Source organism: Microcebus murinus, chromosome 2, assembly GCF_040939455.1.
Source record: "Microcebus murinus isolate Inina chromosome 2, M.murinus_Inina_mat1.0, whole genome shotgun sequence".
In the NCBI taxonomy this organism is placed as follows: Eukaryota; Metazoa; Chordata; class Mammalia; order Primates; family Cheirogaleidae; genus Microcebus; species Microcebus murinus.
Window position 1 is genome coordinate 59,866,343 of NC_134105.1, and position 22,972 is coordinate 59,889,314.

General features: G+C 34.8%; 1 protein-coding gene and 1 non-coding gene across 2 annotated transcripts in view; both read left to right on the plus strand.

The window, feature by feature from the left end:
* Positions 1–22,972, plus strand: part of MSH4 (mutS homolog 4) — a 93,967-nt gene that overhangs the window by 28,692 nt on the left and 42,303 nt on the right. The window contains exons 8-11 of the mRNA XM_075999426.1: positions 884–951; positions 14,645–14,719; positions 20,947–21,011; positions 22,120–22,289. Of these exons, the coding sequence (XP_075855541.1) occupies positions 884–951; positions 14,645–14,719; positions 20,947–21,011; positions 22,120–22,289 (378 nt within the window). The remainder of the gene's footprint in view (positions 1–883; positions 952–14,644; positions 14,720–20,946; positions 21,012–22,119; positions 22,290–22,972) is intronic.
* LOC142869692 (U6 spliceosomal RNA) lies at positions 14,007–14,113 on the plus strand. The gene has a single exon (XR_012918266.1). It is a non-coding gene; the product is annotated as a U6 spliceosomal RNA (small nuclear RNA).

A 22,972-nucleotide genomic window follows, 5' to 3' on the forward strand; every position in this document is an offset into this window, starting at 1 on the left:
AGCATTTAAAAGATAAGAACAACTAGAGTTCAGAGGGTAACTTTCAGGAAGGTTACATGATTAGTGTTGAACTATGCTTTTAAACTAAGCATCTTTTAACTATCATGAAGAAAAGTAGAGATCAGAAAGATGAGAAGAAAATTGGGATATTGGGATAGACAACATCCAAAAGCCACAGAAGTAGAGTTTCAAGAAGGAGTCCATTTAGCATTGCTATAACAGAATACTTAAGGCTGGGTAATTTATGAAGAAAAGAGGTTTATTTGGCTCTGGTAGCTGGAAAGTCCAAGAGCATGGCACTGGTATCTGCTTGGCTTCTGGTGAGAGCTTTCGTGCTGTGTCATAACAAGGCAGAAGGTCAAAGGTGAAATGGGCATGTGTGAAGAGGCAAAACGAGGGGCATCCTTGCTTTCCAACACAACCCATTCTAGTCTATTTCTGTAAGAATTAATCCCATTTCATGAGAGCAAAAACTCACTCAGCACTTCAAGAATGGCACCAAGCTGTCATGACAGAGTGGAGCCCTGTGACCCAGACACTTCCCATTAGGCCCGACCTCTTAAAGGTTCCATCTCCTAGCATTATTGTATTGGCAATTAAGGTTCCAGCATGAGTTTTTGCAGGGATACTCAACCATAGCAGAAAGGATGATCAACAGTGTCAAATTTTGAGGAGAGATTGTGAATAATCAAAATTAAGAAAGGAACATTAGAATTTATTTTTTTATTCTTTTTATATATAAGATAAATAAAGAAGACAAAATAAGTAATATTTTCAGGCAGAACTGTATTATTTTATTGTTCAAGTGTAATATTTTACATAGTCTACTTTTTTAACTGTACCATAAAGTTTAAATGTTCACACATTTTTTGGTTTGTTTCAGTTATATCAAGATTTCTTGATACAGAACAGCTTCTTTCTGTTTTAGTGCAAATTCCAAAGCAAGACACGGTATGTTTACATATATATATATATATATTATATGTTATATAATGATACATTATTTATGTGATAGAACTTGTAATGTAACAATTAAAAAATACCAAAATGGCTTGGGTAAGTACTTCATTATTGATACCTAGAGTATTTTTATGAGTTTTTAATGGAAACTTTTTTCCTAATATGTTATCGTATATATAAATAAAAAGTAAAAAGTAAATAAAAAGTTTTTTAGATAGTTGACGAATGAGCATATTTTCATTAATCAAATATTTACTGAAGGAGTTATATGTAATTTTCAAAAACTTAGGCTGTAATAATGTTTGCCTAATAAATAAGTAAAAATTATATTGGAGCTAAAGATTATAGATTGTTCAAAAGTGATCATTATGTGAAGTTTGATTAGTCTTCAAATATTCTTAACCTTTAAGAATGAAGCAACATATTCTCTGGTTATTTTTCAAATTTCAATAGTGCTTATAGATACATCCTATAAGGAAAGTAATAAATGGTTTTCATTCTTCTGTTTAAGGTGAACTAAACAATATTTATCCAAATACAAATATTAATATATTTTTGTCCACATGCTTAAAAAAGACAGAAGCCTTGCACACTAGTAAAACTTGATTTAAAATTTGATTACTTTTGCAAATCCATTGAAGGCTAATCTATATTTGGGAAGTCTTTCCATATTGTAGAGAAAACATTCTTGAGGTTCATTTATAATAAAAGCAACACTAGGTAGAAAAGTTCAGCTGTTGATCAGGTACAAAACAGAAAGATTCTTTAAATAATTGAAGTACCTTATAATTCAATATGTATAAATGGGTGGTAACCTAAGACAACTGATGTCTGGAGGTGGCTGGCTTCCTCTTTAATTTTCTGGTAGAGTTTATATAGAACTGGTATTATTTCTTCCTTAAATATTTGCTAGAATTCACAAACTAAGCCATTAGAACCTGGCATTTTATTTATAGGAAGGTTTTTAACTATAAACTCAACTTTTAAAATAGATATGGTGCTATTCAAGCTATCTGCTTCTTCTTTTTTTTTTTATTTTGAGGCAGAGTCTCACTTTGTTGTCCAGGCTAGAGTGAGTGCCATGGCGTCAGCCTAGCTCACAGCAACCTCCAACTCCTGGGCTTAAGCGAGCCTCCTGCCTCAGCCTCCCAAGTAGCTGGGACTACAGGCATGCACCACCATGCCCTGCTAATTTTTTCTATATTTATTAGTTGGCCAATTAATTTCTTTCTATTTATACTAGAGACGGGGTCTTGTTCTTGCTCAGGCTGGTTTTGAACTCCTAACCTCAAGCAATCCGCCTGCCTCAGCCTCCCAGAGTGCTAGGATTACAGGTGTGAGCCACCGTACCCAGCCTGTCTGCTTCTTCTTGAATAAGCTTTGGTAGCTTGTGTCTTTCAAGGAATTTGTCATTTCACCCAACCTTTCAAATTTATTGGCATAAAATGGATCATAATAGCTTCCTTATTATTCTTTTTGTATTTGTGAAATTTGCAGTGATGTATTCTCTCCTTCCTGATATTTATAACTTTAATGTGTTCTCTTTTTATTTTTCTTAACAGCCTGACTAGATTGTTATCAATTTATTTTTGGTATTCTCAAGGAATCAGCTTTTGATTTAATTGATTTCTCCTTAATTTCTTTTCCTGTTTTTCTATTTCATTGATTTCTGGTTTATCAGTTTTATTTTCATTCTTCTGCTTAGTCTTTGCCTAGTTTACTTTTTTGAGATTGTGAAGGAAGAAGCTGAGGTCATTGATTTGTGACCTTTTTCTTTTCTAATATAGGCACTTAATGCTATAAATTTCCCTCTGAGTAATGGTTTAGCTGTATTACACAATTTTTGATATGTTGTGTTTTCTTTTTCATGAAAAAATTTCAAAATACTGTCTAATTTCTTTCTAAAATTTTTTTCTTTGATGTATGGGTTATTTCATTTTCAATATTTGAGGACTTTCCATGTATCTTTTTGTTACTGGTTTCTAATTTAATTCTCTATGATTAGAGAACATATGTTGTATAATATAGATCCTTTTAACTTAATTGACACTGTTTTTATAGCCCAGAATAGGGTCTATTTTGGTAAATGTTCCCTGTGAATTTGAAGAGAATGTGTATTTTGCTAGTTTTGGCTGGAGTATTCCATAAATGTCAGTTAGTTCAAGTTGATTGATAATGTTCTTCAAGCCTCCTATATCCTTACTGAATTTTGACTTTTCTTTTTGGTCTATTTATTCTGTCACTTATTAAGAAGGGATGTCAGAATCTCCAAGTACAATTCTGAATTTGTATATATGTTTGCAGTTCTATAAGTTTTATCTAATGTAAAGCTCTATTATTGAGTACATAAACATTTAAGATTGCTATATCTTCTTTATGAATTGAAACTTTCATCATTATGAAATGACATTCTTTATTCCTAGTAATATTTTTTGCTCTGAAATCTACTGTGTCTAATATTAATAGCCACTCCAGCTTTCTTTCTTCTTTTTTCTTTTTTTGAGACAGGATCTTGCTTTGTCACCCAAGCTAGAGTATAATGGCATCATCATAGCTCACTGCAACCTCAGACTCTCAGGTGAAATGATTCTCCTGCTTCAGCCTCCCGTGTAGCTGGGACTACAGACACACATCACCATACCTGGCTAATTTTTTGATTTTTTTGTAAAGATGGGGTCTTGCTCTTGCTGAGACGAGTCTCAAGTTCCTGGCCTCAAGCAATCCTCCCTCCTTGGCCTCCTAAAGTGGATGCCTAAAGTACAGGCCTGAGCCACTGTGCTTGGCCCTATTTTTGTTTTTTTTTTTTTTTTTTTGAGACAGAGTCTCACTTTGTTGTCCAGGCTAGAGTGAGTGCCATGGCGTCAGCCTAGCTCACAGCAACCTCAAACTCCTGGGCTCAAGCGATCCTCCTGCCTCAGCCTCCCAAGTAGCTGGGACTACAGGCATGTGCCACCATGCCCGGCTAATTTTTTTTATATATATATCAGTTGGCCAATTAATTTCTTTCTATTTATAGTAGAGATGGGGTCTCGCTCTTGCTCAGGCTGGTTTTGAACTCCTGACCTTGAGCAATCCGCCCGCCTCGGCCTCCCAAGAGCTAGGATTACAGGCGTGAGCCACAGCGCCCGGCCTATTTTTGTTTTTTATGTTTATTATTTTTTTCTTGATAATAGCTTTTATTTATTTATTTTTAAAATTCAGGATATTATGGTGGTACAAACATTTTGGATACATGTAATGTGTTTTCCTTGCCCAAGCCAGGTTTGCAAGCGTGACCTTCCCCCATATAGTGCACTCTGCTTCCATTAGTTGTGGGTTTACCCCCCTATCCCTCCCTGACATGACTGACACCCAGTGAGTATTACTACCATGTGAACACCTTGGTGTTGATCAGTTAGTACCAATTTGATAGCGACTACACATGTTTTTCCATCCTTGTGATGCCTCACTTCAAAGGATGGGCTCGATCTGTATCCTGGATAATATAAGAGGTGCTAGTTCACCATTTTTTTTTGTCTTAATACTTCAGGTGGGTTTCTTGTGGGCACCATATTTTGGTGTTAGTTTTTTGTAAAATATCAGAGAATATCTTACTTTAAATTGAGTGTTTATTTCATTTACATTTAATGAGATTATTGGTATGTTTCCTTTTAAATCTGCCATCTTGGCATTTTTTTTTCTTATTTGTTTCATCTATTTGCTCCCTTTTTTCTTTTCTTCTGCCTTCTTTTGTATTAAGTATTTTATGATTCTATTTCATTTCCTTTGTTGGCTTATTAAATATAATTAATTTTTGTTATTTTAATGCTGGATTTAGGGTTTATAGACTATATCTTTGGCTGAAATCAGTCCACCTTCAAATAATATACCACTTCACATATAGTGTAAGAACCTTACAATACCCCTTCCCTATCATTATGCTATTGTTTTTATATGTTTAACTTGTATATATCTTACAATTTTTAAATAAAATACCTTATTGAGATATAATTACATAGCATATAATTCACCCATTTAAAGTTTACAATTTGGGCCGGGCACGGTGGCTCACACCTGTAATCCTAGCACTCTGTGAGGCCGAGGCTGGCAGATTACTTGAGGTCAGGAGTTCAAAACCAGCCTGAGCAAGAGCGAGACACCGTCTCTACTATAAATAGAAAGAAATTAATTGGCCAACTAATATATATAGAGAAAAAATTAGCTGGGCATGGTGGCACATGCCTGTAGTCCCAGCTACTCAGAGGCTGAGGCAGGAAGATTGCTTGAGCCCAGGAGTTTGAGGTTGCTGTAAGCTAGGCTGATGCCATGGCACTCACTCTAGCCTGGGCAACAAAGTGAGACTCTGTCTCAAATAAAATAAAATAATAAAATAAAATAAAGTTTACAATTCAATTGTTTTTAGTACATTCACAGAGTTTTCCAACCATCATAACAGTTCATTTTAGAACCCTGAACCCATTTGAAGTAATTTTGCATTCCTCCTAATCCCCCTCCTTAGCCCACCGGGCAACCACTAATCTATTGTCTATCTCTATAGATTTGCCTATCTTGGACATTTTATATAATTGGAATCATATAACATGTATAGGTAGCCTTTTGTGACCATATTTTTTACTTAGCATAATGTTTTCAAGTTTCATTCATGTTTTAGCATGCATCAGTACTTCATTCTTTTTATTGACAAATAATATTCCATATGGATATAACACATATTCTTTATCCATTTGTTAGTTGAGGGACATTTGAGTTTTTTCCGTTTTTGAAAAAGTCATGTGATAACTCTATGTTTAATCATTTGAGAAACTACCAGACTGTTTTCCAAAGTGACTTTATCATTTTACATACCCACTAGCAGTGTTTGAGGGCTCTAATTTTTCCACATTCAGTTATAATCTGACTTTTTTATTCTAGTGATCTTAGTGGATGTGCACTGGTATCTCATGGTTTCGATTTGCATTTCCATTATGACTAATAATGTCAGCATCTAAAGATGCTTATTAGCCACTTTTATGTCTTCTATAAATAGCCTTATAATGTTTTTAATGGTTAATGTTGCTTTCCATGTTTAAACTAAAGTAAATATTAGTTTTAGGAGGAGAGTCGTAGTTGTAAATATTTTTTTTACCAGCACATCTGTCCTTTGTGGAGGCCTTTTGTTACACTTTTCAGATGAGATTTACTAACTTTTAAGAAAACTTAAGCAATATATTAAACTTTATGCATGATTCATGACTTTAAATATTCCTTATACTTCAGTTACTGTTTTTATAACCATCTGGAAATACATTTTAAATGAGGCTTGCTCTTTATTTAATAAAAGCATATGTCTTAATTAAATATAATATTTACAAAATTAGTTCAGACTTGTGCTGGTTAAATTGCATGATTTGGTAAAACTTGTGAATGAACTAAATGTTCTGTTGCCTGAATTATATGATTAGCTTAAACTTCTGAATAAACTAAATGTTCTTGGAAAATTTCCAGTATGGAATTTTTCACCTAAAATGAGTTATTATACTTTCTCCTTAGGAATATTGATTTTTAGAAAATTCATGTTTTCTAATCATAAATGTTCATTGAGCTGGGCGCGGTGGCTCACGCCTGTAATCCTAGCTCTCTGGGAGGCCGAGGCAGGCGGATTGCTCGAGGTCAGGAGTTCGAAACCAGCCTGAGCAAGAGTGAGACCCCGTCTCTACTATAAATAGAAAGAAATTAATTGGCCAACTAATATATATAAAAAATTAGCCGGGCATGGTGGCAAATGCCTGTAGTCTCAGCTACTCGGGAGGCTGAGGCAGGAGGATTGCTTGAGCCAGGAGTTTGAGGTTGCTGTGAGCTAGGCTGACGCCATGGCACTCACTCTAGCCTGGGCAACAAAGCGAGACTCTGTCTCAAAAAAAAAAAAAAAAAATAAATGTTCATTGAGAATAAAGCTTAAATTTCTTATTTTAATTAGCACAAATGTCTTTTCTTTCTGTATTACATTTAATGTATTACATTAAGCATATTTATGTTTTATAGTATGAATTTCCAAAATACTTCTTCCAACATTTTAAAATGTTGATATTAAATATATTTTTCTAGTTTTTACCCAGAGTTATGGCTTTATTTTGAATAACTTTTCTTTTTTTTTTTTTTTTTTGAGACAGAGTCTCACTTTGTTGCCCAGGCTAGAGTGAGTGCCGTGGCGTCAGCCTAGCTCACAGCAACCTCAATCTCCTGGCTCAAGTGATCCTCCTGCCTCAGCCTCCCAAGTAGCTGGGACTACAGGCATGCACCACCATGCCCGGCTAATTTTTTGTATATATATATTTTTAGTTGGTCAATTAATTTCTTTCTATTTTTAGTAGAGACGGGGTCTTGCTCAGGCTGAACTCCTGACCTCGAGCAATCCGCCTGCCTCGGCCTCCCAGAGTGCTAGGGTTACAGGCGTGAGCCACCACGCCCGGCCCATTTTTTTAAAATGATTTCAGACTGGTATATAGAGTTTCTGCAGTACATGGCTCTTTCTTTCATTCATTAACAAGTGATTATTTTACCAAGCATTGTGGTAAGTGCTAGAGATACAATAAATACATCTGTGATCCAAAGAACTTATACTCCAACGTGATATTTGGGTTTTGAGAAAAAAGCAATTACAGCATAATATTATCAAGAACTGTAACAGATCTGATATTCTACCCTATTTGCAAGCTAGCTGCAGTTTGATATAATAGATGCTGACAGAAGACACAAGACTCCTGGGTCAGAGAAAAAGGACTTTAGTATTCACAGCTATGGCAATAACCAGAGAATCAGCATTTCTTTGCACTCGTTCTCCAAGCTCCATTTCCAACAAGGGTGTTGTGAAGAGGGCCAGGTGACACCTGTGTATGAAATGTAAAACAAGAGAGAATTGCTGAGCTTAGAGAGGGGAGTGTTTTATAATGTGCAGTAAGTATGCCTGCCTGTTGTTCTGGAGGGAGATACCAACTCCTATCTTCCAAGACTGTTACCAAACCTGCTGTTTGCTCTAGAGGAAGACAGTTTATCTTTCAAGGTTATTCGTCTCAGAAATATTGTCCAGAATAAAGGCAATCAGTGCCTCTGTACACAATATGTGTGGAAATGCAAAAGACCAGTGGAGAATTGTCTCCCACTTCTCAATAATCAGACTCTCTCTCCCTTGCTGGTCTCAAAGGAGCAAACTGCAAAGGAACTCTGTGTTAGTTTTCTATTGCTATGCAACAGATTACTACAACCTTTGCAGCTTAAAACAATAAATACATATTTATTATCTCACATTTCTGCATGCATCAGGAGTTTACGTACATTTTAGCATATTATTCTGCTTAGTGTCTCATAAGCTGAAGTCATACTGTGAGCCAGGATGAGGTATTCATCTGGAGAACTCAAATGGGGAAGAAGCCACTGCCCTACTGATGTGGTTGTTGGCAGCATTTAGTTCCTTGCAGTTGTAGAATTCAGAGAAGCTTACTTCCTCAAAGCTAGCAAGGTAGGGTAGGGTTGGGAAGGGTGACAGAGAAAGAACAAGTAGGGAAAAAAAATCACCAGTGAACTAAAAGGTTAAGAGAGCACCTGTGTGCTTGTAGTAAGACTGCTTTTCTATAGCAGGAGTCATTATTGACATTTGGAGCTAGGTAATTTTTTGTCGTAGGGGACTACTGTCCTGTGATGATGTTCAACAGCATCTCTGGCCTCTACCACTAGATGCCAGTAGCATCCTCCCAATTACAACAACCAAAAATGCTTTCATTGCCACATGTCCTCTGAGGGGGCAAAATTTCACCCAGTTGAGAACCACTGCTATACAGACTCTAGTGAGCAGGTGTAAAGTGATTGCCCATGTGTCCTTAGGGCAAGACCATTTTTCTACAAAACTTCATATTTTTATCAGCAAGGGTCAGTTGGAGCCCCAGAGTTTTTTCCTGCTTCTGTCAAAACCATTCTCCCCACCAGCCTTCACTTTAGGTGTTTCTGTTAACCAAAGTTTGATTGAACCACTATTTGTTTTTGAACCATCAAGAATAATCTGTTTAATCCTGTCCCTGTTCATGGAAGTAACCACAAGAAACCCAGTGTTTCCAAATTATTCCTCATTTTGGACAACAATCTCCTTATGGCTCTGTTCATCAGCTTTTTGGTGTTTATTTCCACCCCTATCCATCCCATGACACTTTAATTTTCCTCTCTGGCACTCAAGGTCAGTTATTAGCAAAATCTCTCTTATTCTTGACCTTCTTGAAACTTGTATCTTCTTTTATGATTGGTGTTTTGCAGAACTCTTTGCAGAAGAGTGGTGTTTTGCACCACTCTTAAGTGGTGGTGGTGGTGGTGGTTTTCCTTCTCACCTTCCTCCTATTCGGGAGTTGAAAGTTGGTGTCCTCCTTGCTCCTTATTGGCACTCAAATCATTCTTCCTCTTTACTACCCCAAAACTAGCAGCTTTGACTCTCATGTATTCAGAGCATTCTTAAGGCTGCCAAGCAGACATTCTATATTTTCATTATAAATTTGTTTTTTTCATGAGCTCAGAAATTGTTTAAATCCATCTTCTCTCTCCTTTGACCTTTAGCACCTTTCTGGCAGTGACCACCATATATTCAGCAAAACCTATATATCCTCTAATTTCTGGGTATACAGCTAGATTATGTTTCTCAGCCTCCCTTCTAGAGAGAGTGACTATGTTTTGGCCAGTGGAATGTAAGTAGAAGTGATAAATGCCACATATTCTTTCACCCATAAAGGATTTGCTCTTTCCCCCTTTTCTAACTGGATGCAGAGGATCCAGCAGAGGAATGGTGAAGCCACAAGATAGAAGGAACCTGAGTCCCTGTGGAAGGCTGCCCTTCCATCCATAGCAGAACCATGTTGGACTTTGTGTAAACAAAAAATAAATTATTATTGTATTAATATTAAGCCTCTGAGATTAGGGGGCGTGTGGTATGTTATAGGAAATGGTGTTATTTACTTTATTTATTTTTTTCCACCCCTCACCTTCTGTCTGCTCCATTATTTACTTTAATACCAATTCCTTCCCTTACCCCATTGTTCCCCAACCTTTTTGACCAGGGACGGGTTTAATAGAAGACAATTTTTCCACAGACCAGGGTGGAAGGGATGGTTTCAGGGTGATTCATGCACATTACATTTATTGTGCAGCCAAACATCTCTGCTAATGATAATCTGTATTTGCAGCTGCTCCCCAGCACTAGCATCACCACATCAGCTTCACCTCAGATTATCAGGTATTAGCATCTCATAAGAAGCCTGCAACCTAGATTCCTCACATACACAGTTTACAGTAGGATTTGCACTCTTGAGAATCTAATGCCACCACTGATCTTGTGCACTGGATTCCTTGTCTTCTTGCCTTTTCAGTGACAGCACTTCAGAATTTTCCCTGTCTTGTGTCTGTTAATTTTCACCTCTTTATTTGTTTGTTTTTATTGGCATACAAACTTGGTGTTATCACTTTATTAAAACAAACAAATAAAATGCATTTTTTTTTGCTTGGTATTACTTCCCCTTTTACTTTTCTCCTATTACTGTTTCTCTTTACAACAAAATTTCTTAAAATCATTATCTGTAATTGATGTCTCTACTTGCTCTCCTTTTCTCTCCAAACCCCTTTAAATCAGATCTTCATCTACAACTATACTAAAACTTTTCTTATCAAGGGCACCAATGATCTTCATATTGCTAAATCCAGTGGTTAATGCAGTGCTCATTGTACTTGACCTAGCAGCAAAATTTGATACACTCTTCTTGAATATTTCATCCCTTTGCCTTCCAGAAGAGTATACTCTCCTTGTTTTCTTACTGCCTTTTTGTTTATTATCATTTTTAGCCTTTTTTAAGGTAATGAGAAATAATGTACATATAGAAACTTGTGCAAAAAATGTAATGCTCATTGATTTATTACAAAATAACCATCCATGTAATCACCACCTAGGTAAAGAAATAGATATTGCCAGTACTCCAAGAATTTACCTTCTGCTTTTTCCCATTAATTATTTTCTTTTATTTTTTTTCTTTTATTTTATCATATTATGGAGGTACAAGTATTGTTAGGGTTACATATATTGCCCCTGCCATTCCTTCCCCCGCCCCCCTCCCCGCCTTACCAAAACATCAAGCATGTCCTACCCCCAGGTGGTGCACATCGCACCTATTTTGTAAGTATATATCCTTCCCCTCCTCCCCCTTCCCATCTGCCCACCACCCAATAAAAGCCATTCATTATTTTCTGTCTCCCTCCAAAGAGAAGCTACTTTTAGTAATCACTTTTTTGGTATTTTTCTGTAATTTATTTGTTCTTTTAAAAACTTTACATATAAGGAATCATTCAGTGTATATTTTTTATGTCTCACTTCTTCTAGTCAACATTATGTTTGTGAGATTTAACTATCCTCTTTCATGTAGCTTTAGCCCATTTATTTGCATTGCTGTATAATATTCCACTGTATGAATATGCCATTATTTATCCATTTCATGACTGTTGTACTATGGAATTGTGACAGGTTTTGGCAATTAGAAATAGTACTGCTAAATAATCTTGTATCTGTCTCTTAATATAATGGTGAACACATATTTATTGGGTATATAGTTAGGAGAAGAATTTCTGAGTCAAGGAGTATATATATATATCTTTGATTTTAATAGATAATGCCAAAATGTTTTTTAAAATAATTGTATCAATTTACCTTCTCATCATCAGTGTATGAGAACTCCCATTGCTCTTCCCCAAAACCTGATATTGCCAGTTTTAAAATATTAGCCATAGTGGTTGGTAAATAGTGGTATTGCCCTGTGGTTTTAATTTGCATTTTCCTATTTAAGGAGGTTGAACGTGTTTTTTTATATGTATAATATATTGGCCATTTGAATATTTTATTTTTTAAAAGTTTTATTCAGGCTCTTGTTCACTTTTTTTAATTTCAGAATTTATGGTGGTACAGACACTTTGGTTACATATATTGCCTTTGCACTGCCTAAGTCGGAGCTACAAGCATGCCCATCCCCCCCAAAAGTGCATACTGCGCCCATTAGGTGTGAATTTACCCATCCCTCCTTCCCCTCCCATCTTGTTCATTTCTCTATATTGAGTTTATTTTATGCTCTTTTGTGATATGTAGTGCTACTTTTTATAATTAGATATGAGCCCTTTGTTGGTTTTATGTGTTCCTTTGTTAGTTCTGTGTTCCATAGAACCAAAAAAAAGGGTTCCACTTCGTAATTTGCTTTTGCCTTTAATATTGTAGAGCTGATGCTGTTGGTGTGCTATTCACATTGCCTTGATATTCCCTTTTGTGCAAGGGTGACTTCTTGATGGAAGCAGTTGAGACTTTCTGCCCAAGGACCTTCTCTGGCTGCAAGATGCCAGAGTATCAGGTAGTTGATGCCCTTGGCAACAGCTCTTAACCAATACTGAATAGGAGTTGGTGAATAACTACTTCATTTTTCTTAGCTCTGGAAATAACTCCTGAAGCTTGCTCTACACCATCTCTCAGAGGTCTCTGACAAGATTAAGCCACAAGTACCATAACATTGGTAACCTGATCATTATTAACGTATCCTGCATTAGTATCCTTTTCTTCCTTCTCTTCTCTACTTCCTTGCCTGTTCTTGCTGGAATTACTTTTAAAATAAATTATTTGCCCTCAAATTCTAGTTTCTCAAAGTTGTCTTTTGGAGAACCTATCCTGGATCAGTAGTAATTTTTGATGAATAGAAGCTCTTAATTTAAATGAATCTAGTTTATCATTTTTTCCCTTTATAGTTAGTGTTTGCTATGTCATACTTAAGAAGTCTTTACTCCAGTGTCTGGATTGTACCTGTGGAATTTTGATTTATGGAAGTGATTGAATGACAACACAATACAGAGAAGCTAATGCCATTGAAAGAAGATTTGATTACTTATAGTTCCCAAAAGAAGGGGGCACACTAGAAAGTACCAGGATGGGTCAGGAGACAGAAGGAGCAAGGGGGAAACCATAGGCAAAAGCCTTTATTACTACAGTGCCAAGATGTTGTTAGAGCGGGATGTCCCCCTGTTGGGCAGGAAGTGAAACACAAATGTTAGGATTTGTGATTGGATGGTTTGTAATATGAGGTTTATATGCCTGCAAAAGCTAGGCTGCAAGGGAGATATAAACAACTTTGGCAGTTAGTTTGACCATGTGATTAATAGATGCTAAATAATCAATTATAAGATCTATAATAATTAATTAAAACATCCAAGGGCATGAAGATATTCTTCATTGTATTCCAGATGTTTTATTGCTTCACCTTTTGTATTTAGATCTACAATCCACCTGGAATTAGTTTTTGTTTGTGAAGTAAGGAAAGGGCCATGTTTCTTTTTTTCTCATACTGATTCATAATTGTATTCAATACTAGTACTAATTATGGAAAAGACCATCGTTTCCCCATTGCTTTGCGATCAACCTTTGACATAAGTCAAATGTTCTTATATGCTTGAGTCTGTTTCTAGACTCTTTATTCTGCTCCATTGATCTCTCTGTCTTTCCTTGTGCCAATACCACAGTTTATTAATTACTATAATTTTATTGCTAGTTGATATATTCAGCACAGTTAGGCCTTCCACCCTTTTCTTCTTCAAGAGTGTGTTGGCTATTTTTGGAAGTGTTCTTCATTGGTGAGAGTTTTCTTCTGTTTGGTAAATTGTATTTATTTTTAATCTTCCAGCTAATTTCAAAAATCCACCTAAGAGAACATGAGATAACCCTTTTGGGGGCTAACAACATTTGTTATGACTTTACTTCTAAAATGACCCATATGGTCATAGAACGGTCCAGGTATTGTGCAGTGGTGATATAAATCAGGTTACCTCAAAAAGAAATAGCTCCATATCAAGTACATTATGTCATAATTGGAATATCGTAAAAGCCCACTCTTTCTGTCTATTCATAAATTACTCCATGCATAAGAACATTCTTCATTTCGCCAGGTTCAGTACCATTGCACAACTCTAGAGAGAGTGTTATTTATTTATATAAAGCTTATTCATAAATTTAGAATGTTGTGCTTGCTTCGGCAGCATATATACTAAAATTGGAATGATACAGAGAAGATTAGCATGGCCCCTGCACAAGGATGACACGCAAATTTGAGAAGTGTTCCATATTTAAAAATATATATATTTAGAATGTTGATGTTGCTTTATTTTGAAAAACTCTAATTAATTTGCACTACTGGAATTATGAAAATTATTTTACTTGCACAAACAGGAACCAGTGTGGGAAATTGATGTTGTTCTGTAACTGTCCAGGAGATTTGGATTCAGCCACAGAGATGTGGATATCATCTATCCACAAATATCTTTTGTGCTTTTTCCAGTTATTTTTAGTCTCTTGATGCTGCTCAGGAATGAACTGTATCTCCTTTTGCTATTGCAGTTTAAATTGGACTCAGGGGACTGAAATAGAAATGAAAGTTGGATACAATGAGGTGAACTCAACTCATTGTCAGACGTTCAGGAAACTAGTGTACTAGGTGTATTATGGTGGGTGAATAATTGCTAATCATTCTCTAGGCTGGCATCCTGGCTAACCTGATATATAAAAATATATGGAATATGATAAGAGTAGAATGTTCAAGAGGAAAACCCATTCTTGTATTAAGTATTTATAATATCCACATTTGGATTTTTATCTTAACAGGTCAATGCAGCTGAATCAAAGATTACAAATTTAATATACCTAAAACATACCTTGGAACTTGTGGACTCTTTAAAGGTAATTTATACATATGGGTATCATACAAAACATGTCCAGCATAATTTTTTAACCTTTTTGTTTAGAAAAAATTTTGAACTTAGAGAAAATTTCAAGAAGAACATAATGAATTCCCTGTATTTTTTCTCTTTATGTATACAGCACATACATATACATTATTATCCTTATTATTTTTTCTGAACCACTTGAGAATATGTTGTAGTACCTACATACTAAAGTACATGTTTCCTAATAACAAGGATATTCTTTTATATATTAATAACCACAATATTATTATCTAATTTAGGATGTTTAATATTGATACAATTCTATTATATGGCATATATCCAATTATCCTAATAATGTTCTTAGTAACATTTTATTTTCTGATACAAGGTCCAATCCAGGATCATGTATTGTATTTAATGTCCTGGTTCTTTAAACTCCTTAAGCTAGAAAAATTTCTAAGGCTTTTGATTTTGATATTTTGAAGTGTGAGGGCCAGTTGTCTTATAGGATGTTCCTTAGTTTGTGTGACTGTGTCCTCATGATTAAATTCATCTTATTAGAAAAATTCATCTTATACATATTTAGCAGTAACACTCTATGAGCAATGTTGTAGCCTTCCCAGTACATCACATCACATCAGGAGGCACATGATGTCATTTCCCTATTCTTGATGTTAACTTTGATCAGTTTCTTTACTATAAAGCTCTCATATTTTCTTTTGTAATTAATAAGTAAGTAATCTATGAATGCTTTGAGAATGTGTAACCAAGCTTGTTCCTTATCAAATTTTCACCCATTGATTTTAGAATTTATTGATGACTCTTCCCTGAGATAATTTTTACTCTGATAGTTACAAGATGGTGATTTTCTCATCAATTTTTAAGTACTACACTGTGTAAAGCATTTTTTTATTAAATTAATAAAAAGAAATAGCTTTTTGAAAAGAAAAAATAGTGAAACATATGGAAGAATCTTATTATAGTGATCATTCTAATAAATATAATGAGAATAATTTGACAAAATATTTCAAAAATGTTATCACATTTCTTATAATGAAAGAGGTGAAATAAATCAACTGGAAAAGTATTGATAGATTTGATAAAATACAAATTTTAAACTTTGGTATGTCAAAAGCAAAGTAAAAGGCAAAGAAGAGAAAAATTTATAACAAATGACAGACAAAATACTAATTTCTTTCATCATAAAACTCATACAGTTTCATAAGAAAATACAAGAATGCTAGTGGAAATAAGGAAAATGACTCAAAAATGGAAATCAAAATGATTAATAAATTGTACCAAAAATGTTAACCTCATTATTAATCAAAGAAATGTAAATTAAAACCATATTTTTTATCTATCAAACGCAGAGATTTTTATTTTTCTTAATAGATGTAACTCTCTGCTAATTAGAAATTAGTGCAACGAGCAACTTCTTAAACAGGTGGTAGGAATATGAATTATACGCACTTTATAGGGAATAGTCACAAAATATATCTGTTGATCCTATAATACTGTTTCTAGAAATCTGTCTGAAAAAGCTTTCCTGAAATGTTGACCAAGATTTATATCCAATGATGGTCATTGCAGCATTATTTATATCAATGAGAAATTATAAGTAGAGTGGAATTCCAATAATTAGGAAAAGAGAGTATTTGCTTTCCACAGAGTGAAATATTAAAAATTTTTGACATGAAAAGTTTCTCACACTTATGATGTAGTACAGGTTGAGCATCCCTAATCTGAAAATCCAAAATTCTCCAAAATCTGAAACTTTTTGAGTGTCAGAATGACATCAGGACACCACAAGTGGAAAATTCCACACCTGACCTCATATGATGGTTTGCAGTCAAAATGCAGGCACTCCTACACATAGTTTATTCAGAAAAAGGTCCACCCAGCTACCTTCAGCTGTGATATATCTTTTCTGCAAACACCCAACTTCTTTCATGCAAACACACCCACAAAAGGTAATAAAATGGCATTTATGCTGGCCAAATACACCAATAGCAGGTTTTCCACAGTGCTCCCAAATTTAGCCAAGACTACATGCATTACTCACTGTGTTTTTTGCTTGGTCTTTGCTCTGTGATGTAAAGATACTGTTGAAAATGTCAAAAATGTCTGCAAGTTACCCCTGTAGGTAACAGTGATAACAGAAGAAGGAAGCATTTATGTTTGTCTAGAACACAGAAGGTCAAGCTATTAGAGAAACTGGACAGTGGTGTAAGTATGAAACGTTTTACAGAATAGTATGGTGTTAGAATAACCAACATATATGACCTGAAGAAACAGAAGGATAAACTACTGGAGTTCTATCCTGAAAGTGATGAAAAGAAATTAATGAAAAACAACAAAACACTGGATAAAGCTAAAAATGAAGATCTTGATTGTCTTGAAAGAGTTGATCTGTCAGTGTCACAATGACCATATGCCATTTAATGGTATGCTACACATGAAACAAGCAAAAATCTATTACAGTAAACTGAAAATTGAAGGGAACTGTGACTATTCAACATGCTGGTTGCAGAAAATTAAGAAAAGACACGGAATTTTAAAAAATTTGTGGTGATAACACAGCTGCTGATCTGCATTATCTACATTGGAGATATTCATTGACAAGTTTGCCAGGACCATCACTGATGAAAATCTGATGCCAGAATAAGTCTGTAATGCTGATGAAACATCACTATTTTGGCATTATTGCCCAAGAAAGACACTGACTACAGCTGATGAGACAGCCCCTACAGGAATTAGGATGCCAGAGACAGAGTAACTGCTGGGATATGCTAATGTAGCAGGCATGAGCAAGTATAAACTTATTATAGGCAAAAGCTTGTGTCCTTACTGTTTCTGAGGAGTGAATTTCTTACCTGTCCATTATTATCCTAACAAAAAGGCTTGGATCGCCAAGGACTTCTTTTCTGATTGGCTTCACATATATTTTGTACCAGTAGCTTGTGCTTACTTCATGGAAGCTGGACTGGTTGATGACTGCAAGACTTTGTTATTCCTTGACAACTGTCTTGCTCATCCTTCAGCTGAAATATCTCATCAAAAATATTAAAGTTTATGTCATCTATTTTCCCCTAAACATGATTTCATTAATTCAACCATGTGACCAGGGTATCAGATCAATGAAGAGTAAATATAAAAACACCTTTCTTAGGCAATCACCACTGCATCAAAAATAAATAAATGGGATCCCATCAAATTAAAAAATTTCTGCAGAGCTAAGGAAACCATCATTAGAGCAAATAGACAACCCACAGAGTGGGAGAAAATATTTGCTCTCTACAATTCTGATAAAGGTCTAATAACAAGAATCTATCTAGAACTTAAAAGAATAAACAAAAAATCAAACAACCCCATCAAGAAATGGGCAATAGAAATGAACAGAAACTTCTCCAAAGAAGACAGAATAATGGCCTGCAAACATATAGAAAAATGCTCAACATCTCTAATCATCAGAGAAATGCAAATCAAAACCACAATGAGATACCGTCTAATACCAGTGAGAATGGCTTGTATCAAGAAATCCCAAAACAACAAATGCTGGCGAGAATGTGGAGAGGCAGGAACACTCTTACACTGCTGGTGGGACTGCAAATTAGTGCAACCCCTGTGGAAAAGAATTTGGAGATACTTCAAACAGCTAGATATAGAAATACCATTCGACCTAGCAATAGCATGTTGGCCATCTACCCAAAAGAGCATGAGACATTCTATTACAAAGACATCTGCACCCGAATGTTTATGGCAGCACAATTCACAATTGCAAGATCATGGAAATAACCCAAGTGTCCGTCAATTCATGAGTGGATAATTAAAATTTGGTATATGCTCACAATGGAATACTACTCAATTCTAAGAAATGACAGTGAGCTAGCACCGTTTATGCTATCCTGGATTAAGCTTAAGCCCGTTATCCAAAGTGAGGCGACACAAGATCAAGAAAATGGGCTCCACATGTACTTGCCATCAAATTGGTACTGACTGATTAAAACTATGGTGCTCAAATGGTGGGAGTGTTCACCAGTGTTTGGGGGAGGGGGACATACACTACTTAGGGTTGTGGCGAACTTAGGGTTGGGGGGGAAGGGAATACCTCTAACCCTTTGTAGGGAAAGCCAAAGATATACAATGTAACCAAAAGGTCAAAAAATGAAAAAAAAAAAAAAAAGAAAACTTTTATGGGGTGGTGGGCAGATGGCAGGGAGGAGAAGGGGATGGATATATACTTATATAATAGATGCGATGCACCCCACCTGGGGGTTGGACAAGCTTGCTTGATGTTTTGGCAAGGTGGAGGGGGTAGGGGGAGAAATGGCAGGGGCAATATATGTAACCCTAACAATATTTGTACCCCCATAATATGATAAAATAAAAGGAAAAAAACAATAAAATCTAAAAATAAAAAAAGACACTTTTCTTGAACACCATGCTAACAGCAGAGAGCAGAGGTATGGGTGTGGAGAGTTTTCAAAAGGAGTTTAGTGTGAAGGATGTCATACATGCTGTTGCCAATGCTTGAACACAGTGACTTAAGAGACCAAAAGTGTGCCATTGTTTGTTGCTGTTGTTTAACCGCTAATACAAGTATTCTGGTGACACTACTGTGCTGATTATACTCGTTATTTTTTCACTGTATTAATGATATGCAATTTTTTTCCTGTTAAGTGCTTATGTGAGAATAAATGTAAGAAAATGATTATTTATTGGTAGCATATAAAATTCAGGGTGGGGAATGATGATGATGCCAAACAACCATAGATCATCTACATGGGTGGCTGAGATAGTGACATCTTTGCTTTCTGATGGTTTAATGTATACAAATTTTTGTTTCATGTGCAAAAATATTAAAAATATTGTATAAAATTAACTCAGGCTGTGTATAAGGTATATGTGAAACATAAATGAATTTAATGTTTAGACTTGGGTTCTATCCCCAAGATATCTCCTTATGTATATGCTAATATTCCAAAATCTTAAAAAAAATCCAGAATCTGAAGCACTTCTGATCTCTAGCATTTTTGATAAAGGGTACTCACCTATATTAAATGGGGAGTAAGAATGGGTAAGAAGCATATAATGATATAAATTTTTAAATTTCAGATAGTGACAGGAAATATACCATGACATTTAGAGTATTCACCTTTGGAAGGACAGCAGAATTATGAGTGACTTATTTTTTTCTTTATGCTTCTATTAATTTTATAGTTTTTTTCAGAGTGTGCATATTATTTTCTATTCAAAAGCAAAAAAGAATTCATACCATTGCCTCATATCATTTTAAAATATGAGGTAAAGATTGGGTTAACTATGTTTTTCTTCTCTTTTCTGTTTATTCAGTTGGTGACCACTCTTAGTTTTCATTAAGCAAAATAAAATTCATACTTTTACCATATAAGAATGGAGAAATTGGCCGGCCGCGATGGCTCACACCTGTAATCCTAGCACTCTGGGAGGCCGAGGCAGGTGGATCGCTCAAGGTCAGGAGTTCGAAACCAGCCTGAGCAAGAGTGAGACCCCATCTCTACCAAAAATAGAAAGAAATTAATTGGCCAACTAAAAATCTATAGAAAAAATTAGTTGGGCATGGTGGTGCATGCCTGTAGTCCCAGCTACTCGGGAGGCTCAAGCAGGAGGATCGCTTGAGCCCAGGAGTTTGAGGTTGCTGTGAGCTAGGCTGACGCCACGGCACTCTAGACTGGGCAACAGAGTGAGACTCTGTCTCCAAAAAAACAAAACAAAACAAAAAGAAATCAATCAATCTTAATAAAAAGTCCAGAAAGATGCCAAAAAAAAAAAAAAAGAATTAAAAAAAAGAAAGAATGGAGAAATTGCTCTTTATGAATATACAAAGCACTTTTTTTGGTTTAATGTATATCTAACCCAAATTTTGGAATTATATGTAGAATACTCTAAATGTACAACAGTAGTTGTTTAATACCTGTCTCTATAAATAGTTGGATGTTAACAGTTAGCTGAGAGACAAGAAAAATAAAGGTCAAAATGATGAAACAGTGGATAGCACTTATTAGTCATTTGCTTTTTATCTGGAAAATGGAAAGGATACCATCTGTCCTCACTTAAATATACCTAAAATATTTTTATGAGTATATAAATGAGAAAATGAAGCAAGAAAGCACTTGGTAAAGTATTAAACATATATAAAGTGCTATGTTTGAATGTTGTAATTTACTAACCTAAATTATTTTTTATTTTATTCTTTCATAGATTGCTCTGAAGAACTGTAACACACCTCTATTAAGAGCTTACTATGGTTCCTTGGAAGACAAGAGGTCTTTGTCACACAATTTAATAAAATATCAGATTATTCTTTTCTTCCTGATTGTAACTGATTTTAAAGACTCTCATTGCATTCTGTAGAACAATTACCTGAGTTTTGATTGATAGACTCTTTAAACTATTCATCAAAATTCTAATTATACATTCCATCTTACAATTACAACAAATAGGGTAGCAACACATTGATTATCTGTGTCAATGGGCAATTAGAATAACATGAAAAATTGAAATACATGCACAATTTTAATATTTATCCTTTTAACCATTCTCCATGGAAAGACTTACAAAAAATAAAAATGTATTTCTTTAATTTGTTCAATCATGAAGGATCTAATGTAACCAAAAATAGTAGATATGAATATTGAATAAAATCTAAATACAGTTCAATTATAATATTGTTAAATTATTGGCACTGGCACCTTGGTTCTGAACTGAAAAGATTTGTGATATTTAAGAAATGTTATTTTATTGATTGAAGATTTATATCCCATGTGAGGCCACAAATTGAAGTTAATAATAAAGCCAGCTTAATTGTAAATAAAATATAGAACAGAATAAAGGAACAATTAGGAAAATAGGTGTTACCAGATTTCCGGTTTGCATAATCACTGCACTTGATCACTGATAATTGTGAGGTTCTTATTGCACCGTCTCACAGTATGTGTTTAGTCCCCCTCGTCTACTGAGGGCAGGGACCATGTGTAATCCTTTGAATTCGTGTACGTAGAACAGTGCTTGATACATGGTGTAATTAAATATTTATTGAGTAAATGAGCATGAAGCCAGAAGTTTTATAACAGTTCTTTAGGGATATATTTTGTACTCACAGGCACAGTCAGTATGTATAATTTGGAAGATCTATTTATTAGCAGATGTAGAACTTTCTTGGTGGCCTCATGCTGTTTTAGACTAGTCCTGACAGATGAAATAGTTTAAAATTGACATAGTTGTACCTATAACTTATGTAATTTTAAGTATTTATTGCTTAATTATTTATTTCAATATAACCTTCAACAAAAATTTGCTATCATTAACTTCAATTCAAATTATAAATTAAAATAACTTAATGCCTATAATGTTCTTTTTCTACCTTAATGTTAGGTTTGGAATCATACTTGAAAAGATTAAAACAGTAATTAATGATGATGCAAGATACATGAAAGGTTGCCTAAATATGAGGACTCAGAAGTGCTATGCAGTGAGGTCTAACATAAATGAATTTCTTGACATAGCTAGAAGAACATATACAGAGATTGTAGATGACATAGCAGGTAATTTATCTATTTTGTCACGTTTTTCTGTTTTTTATGAATAAAACAAATGTTTTAGAACATGCTATGGTTTTTTTGCTGCTGAAGACTAGCCATACATATTTTTAATTTAATTCTTGTTACCAAAACATAAGGTTAACACATATTGCCATTTAAGGAAACTTACTTTTTTTAAAAAATAAAGATGTCAAAGTATTACAATGTATCTCTTTCCTCCAAACTTAAATATAGACTTACCTTCATAAAACATTGTGTATAAGTTCTATGAAAAATGTAGGCTGTCAACACTAGAAGGTTCCAGTGGCAGGAGAGATATCATTTTTATCTAAAAGAGGTGGCATTTGAGACAGTCCAGTAATTCTTTTAACAAATATTTATTGAGCTCCTACTACATGTTGACACTGTTCTACATACTGGGAATACATAATGAGCAAGACAAAATCCCTGTCCTCATGGAGCTTATATATGGCATGGAGGCAGACAATAAAGCAACAAACACATACATATATATGTATATTTTACATCAGTATTGATTATATCAATCATATATTCATATAATTTCACATGGATATAAAATATATGGGAAAAAAACAATAGCAGATTAGATAAAGGGCACAGAGAGTCACTGGGTGTGGAGGGACAGAGTGTGAGAAGGTTTTTAGTAGATGGATTAGCCTAGAGAA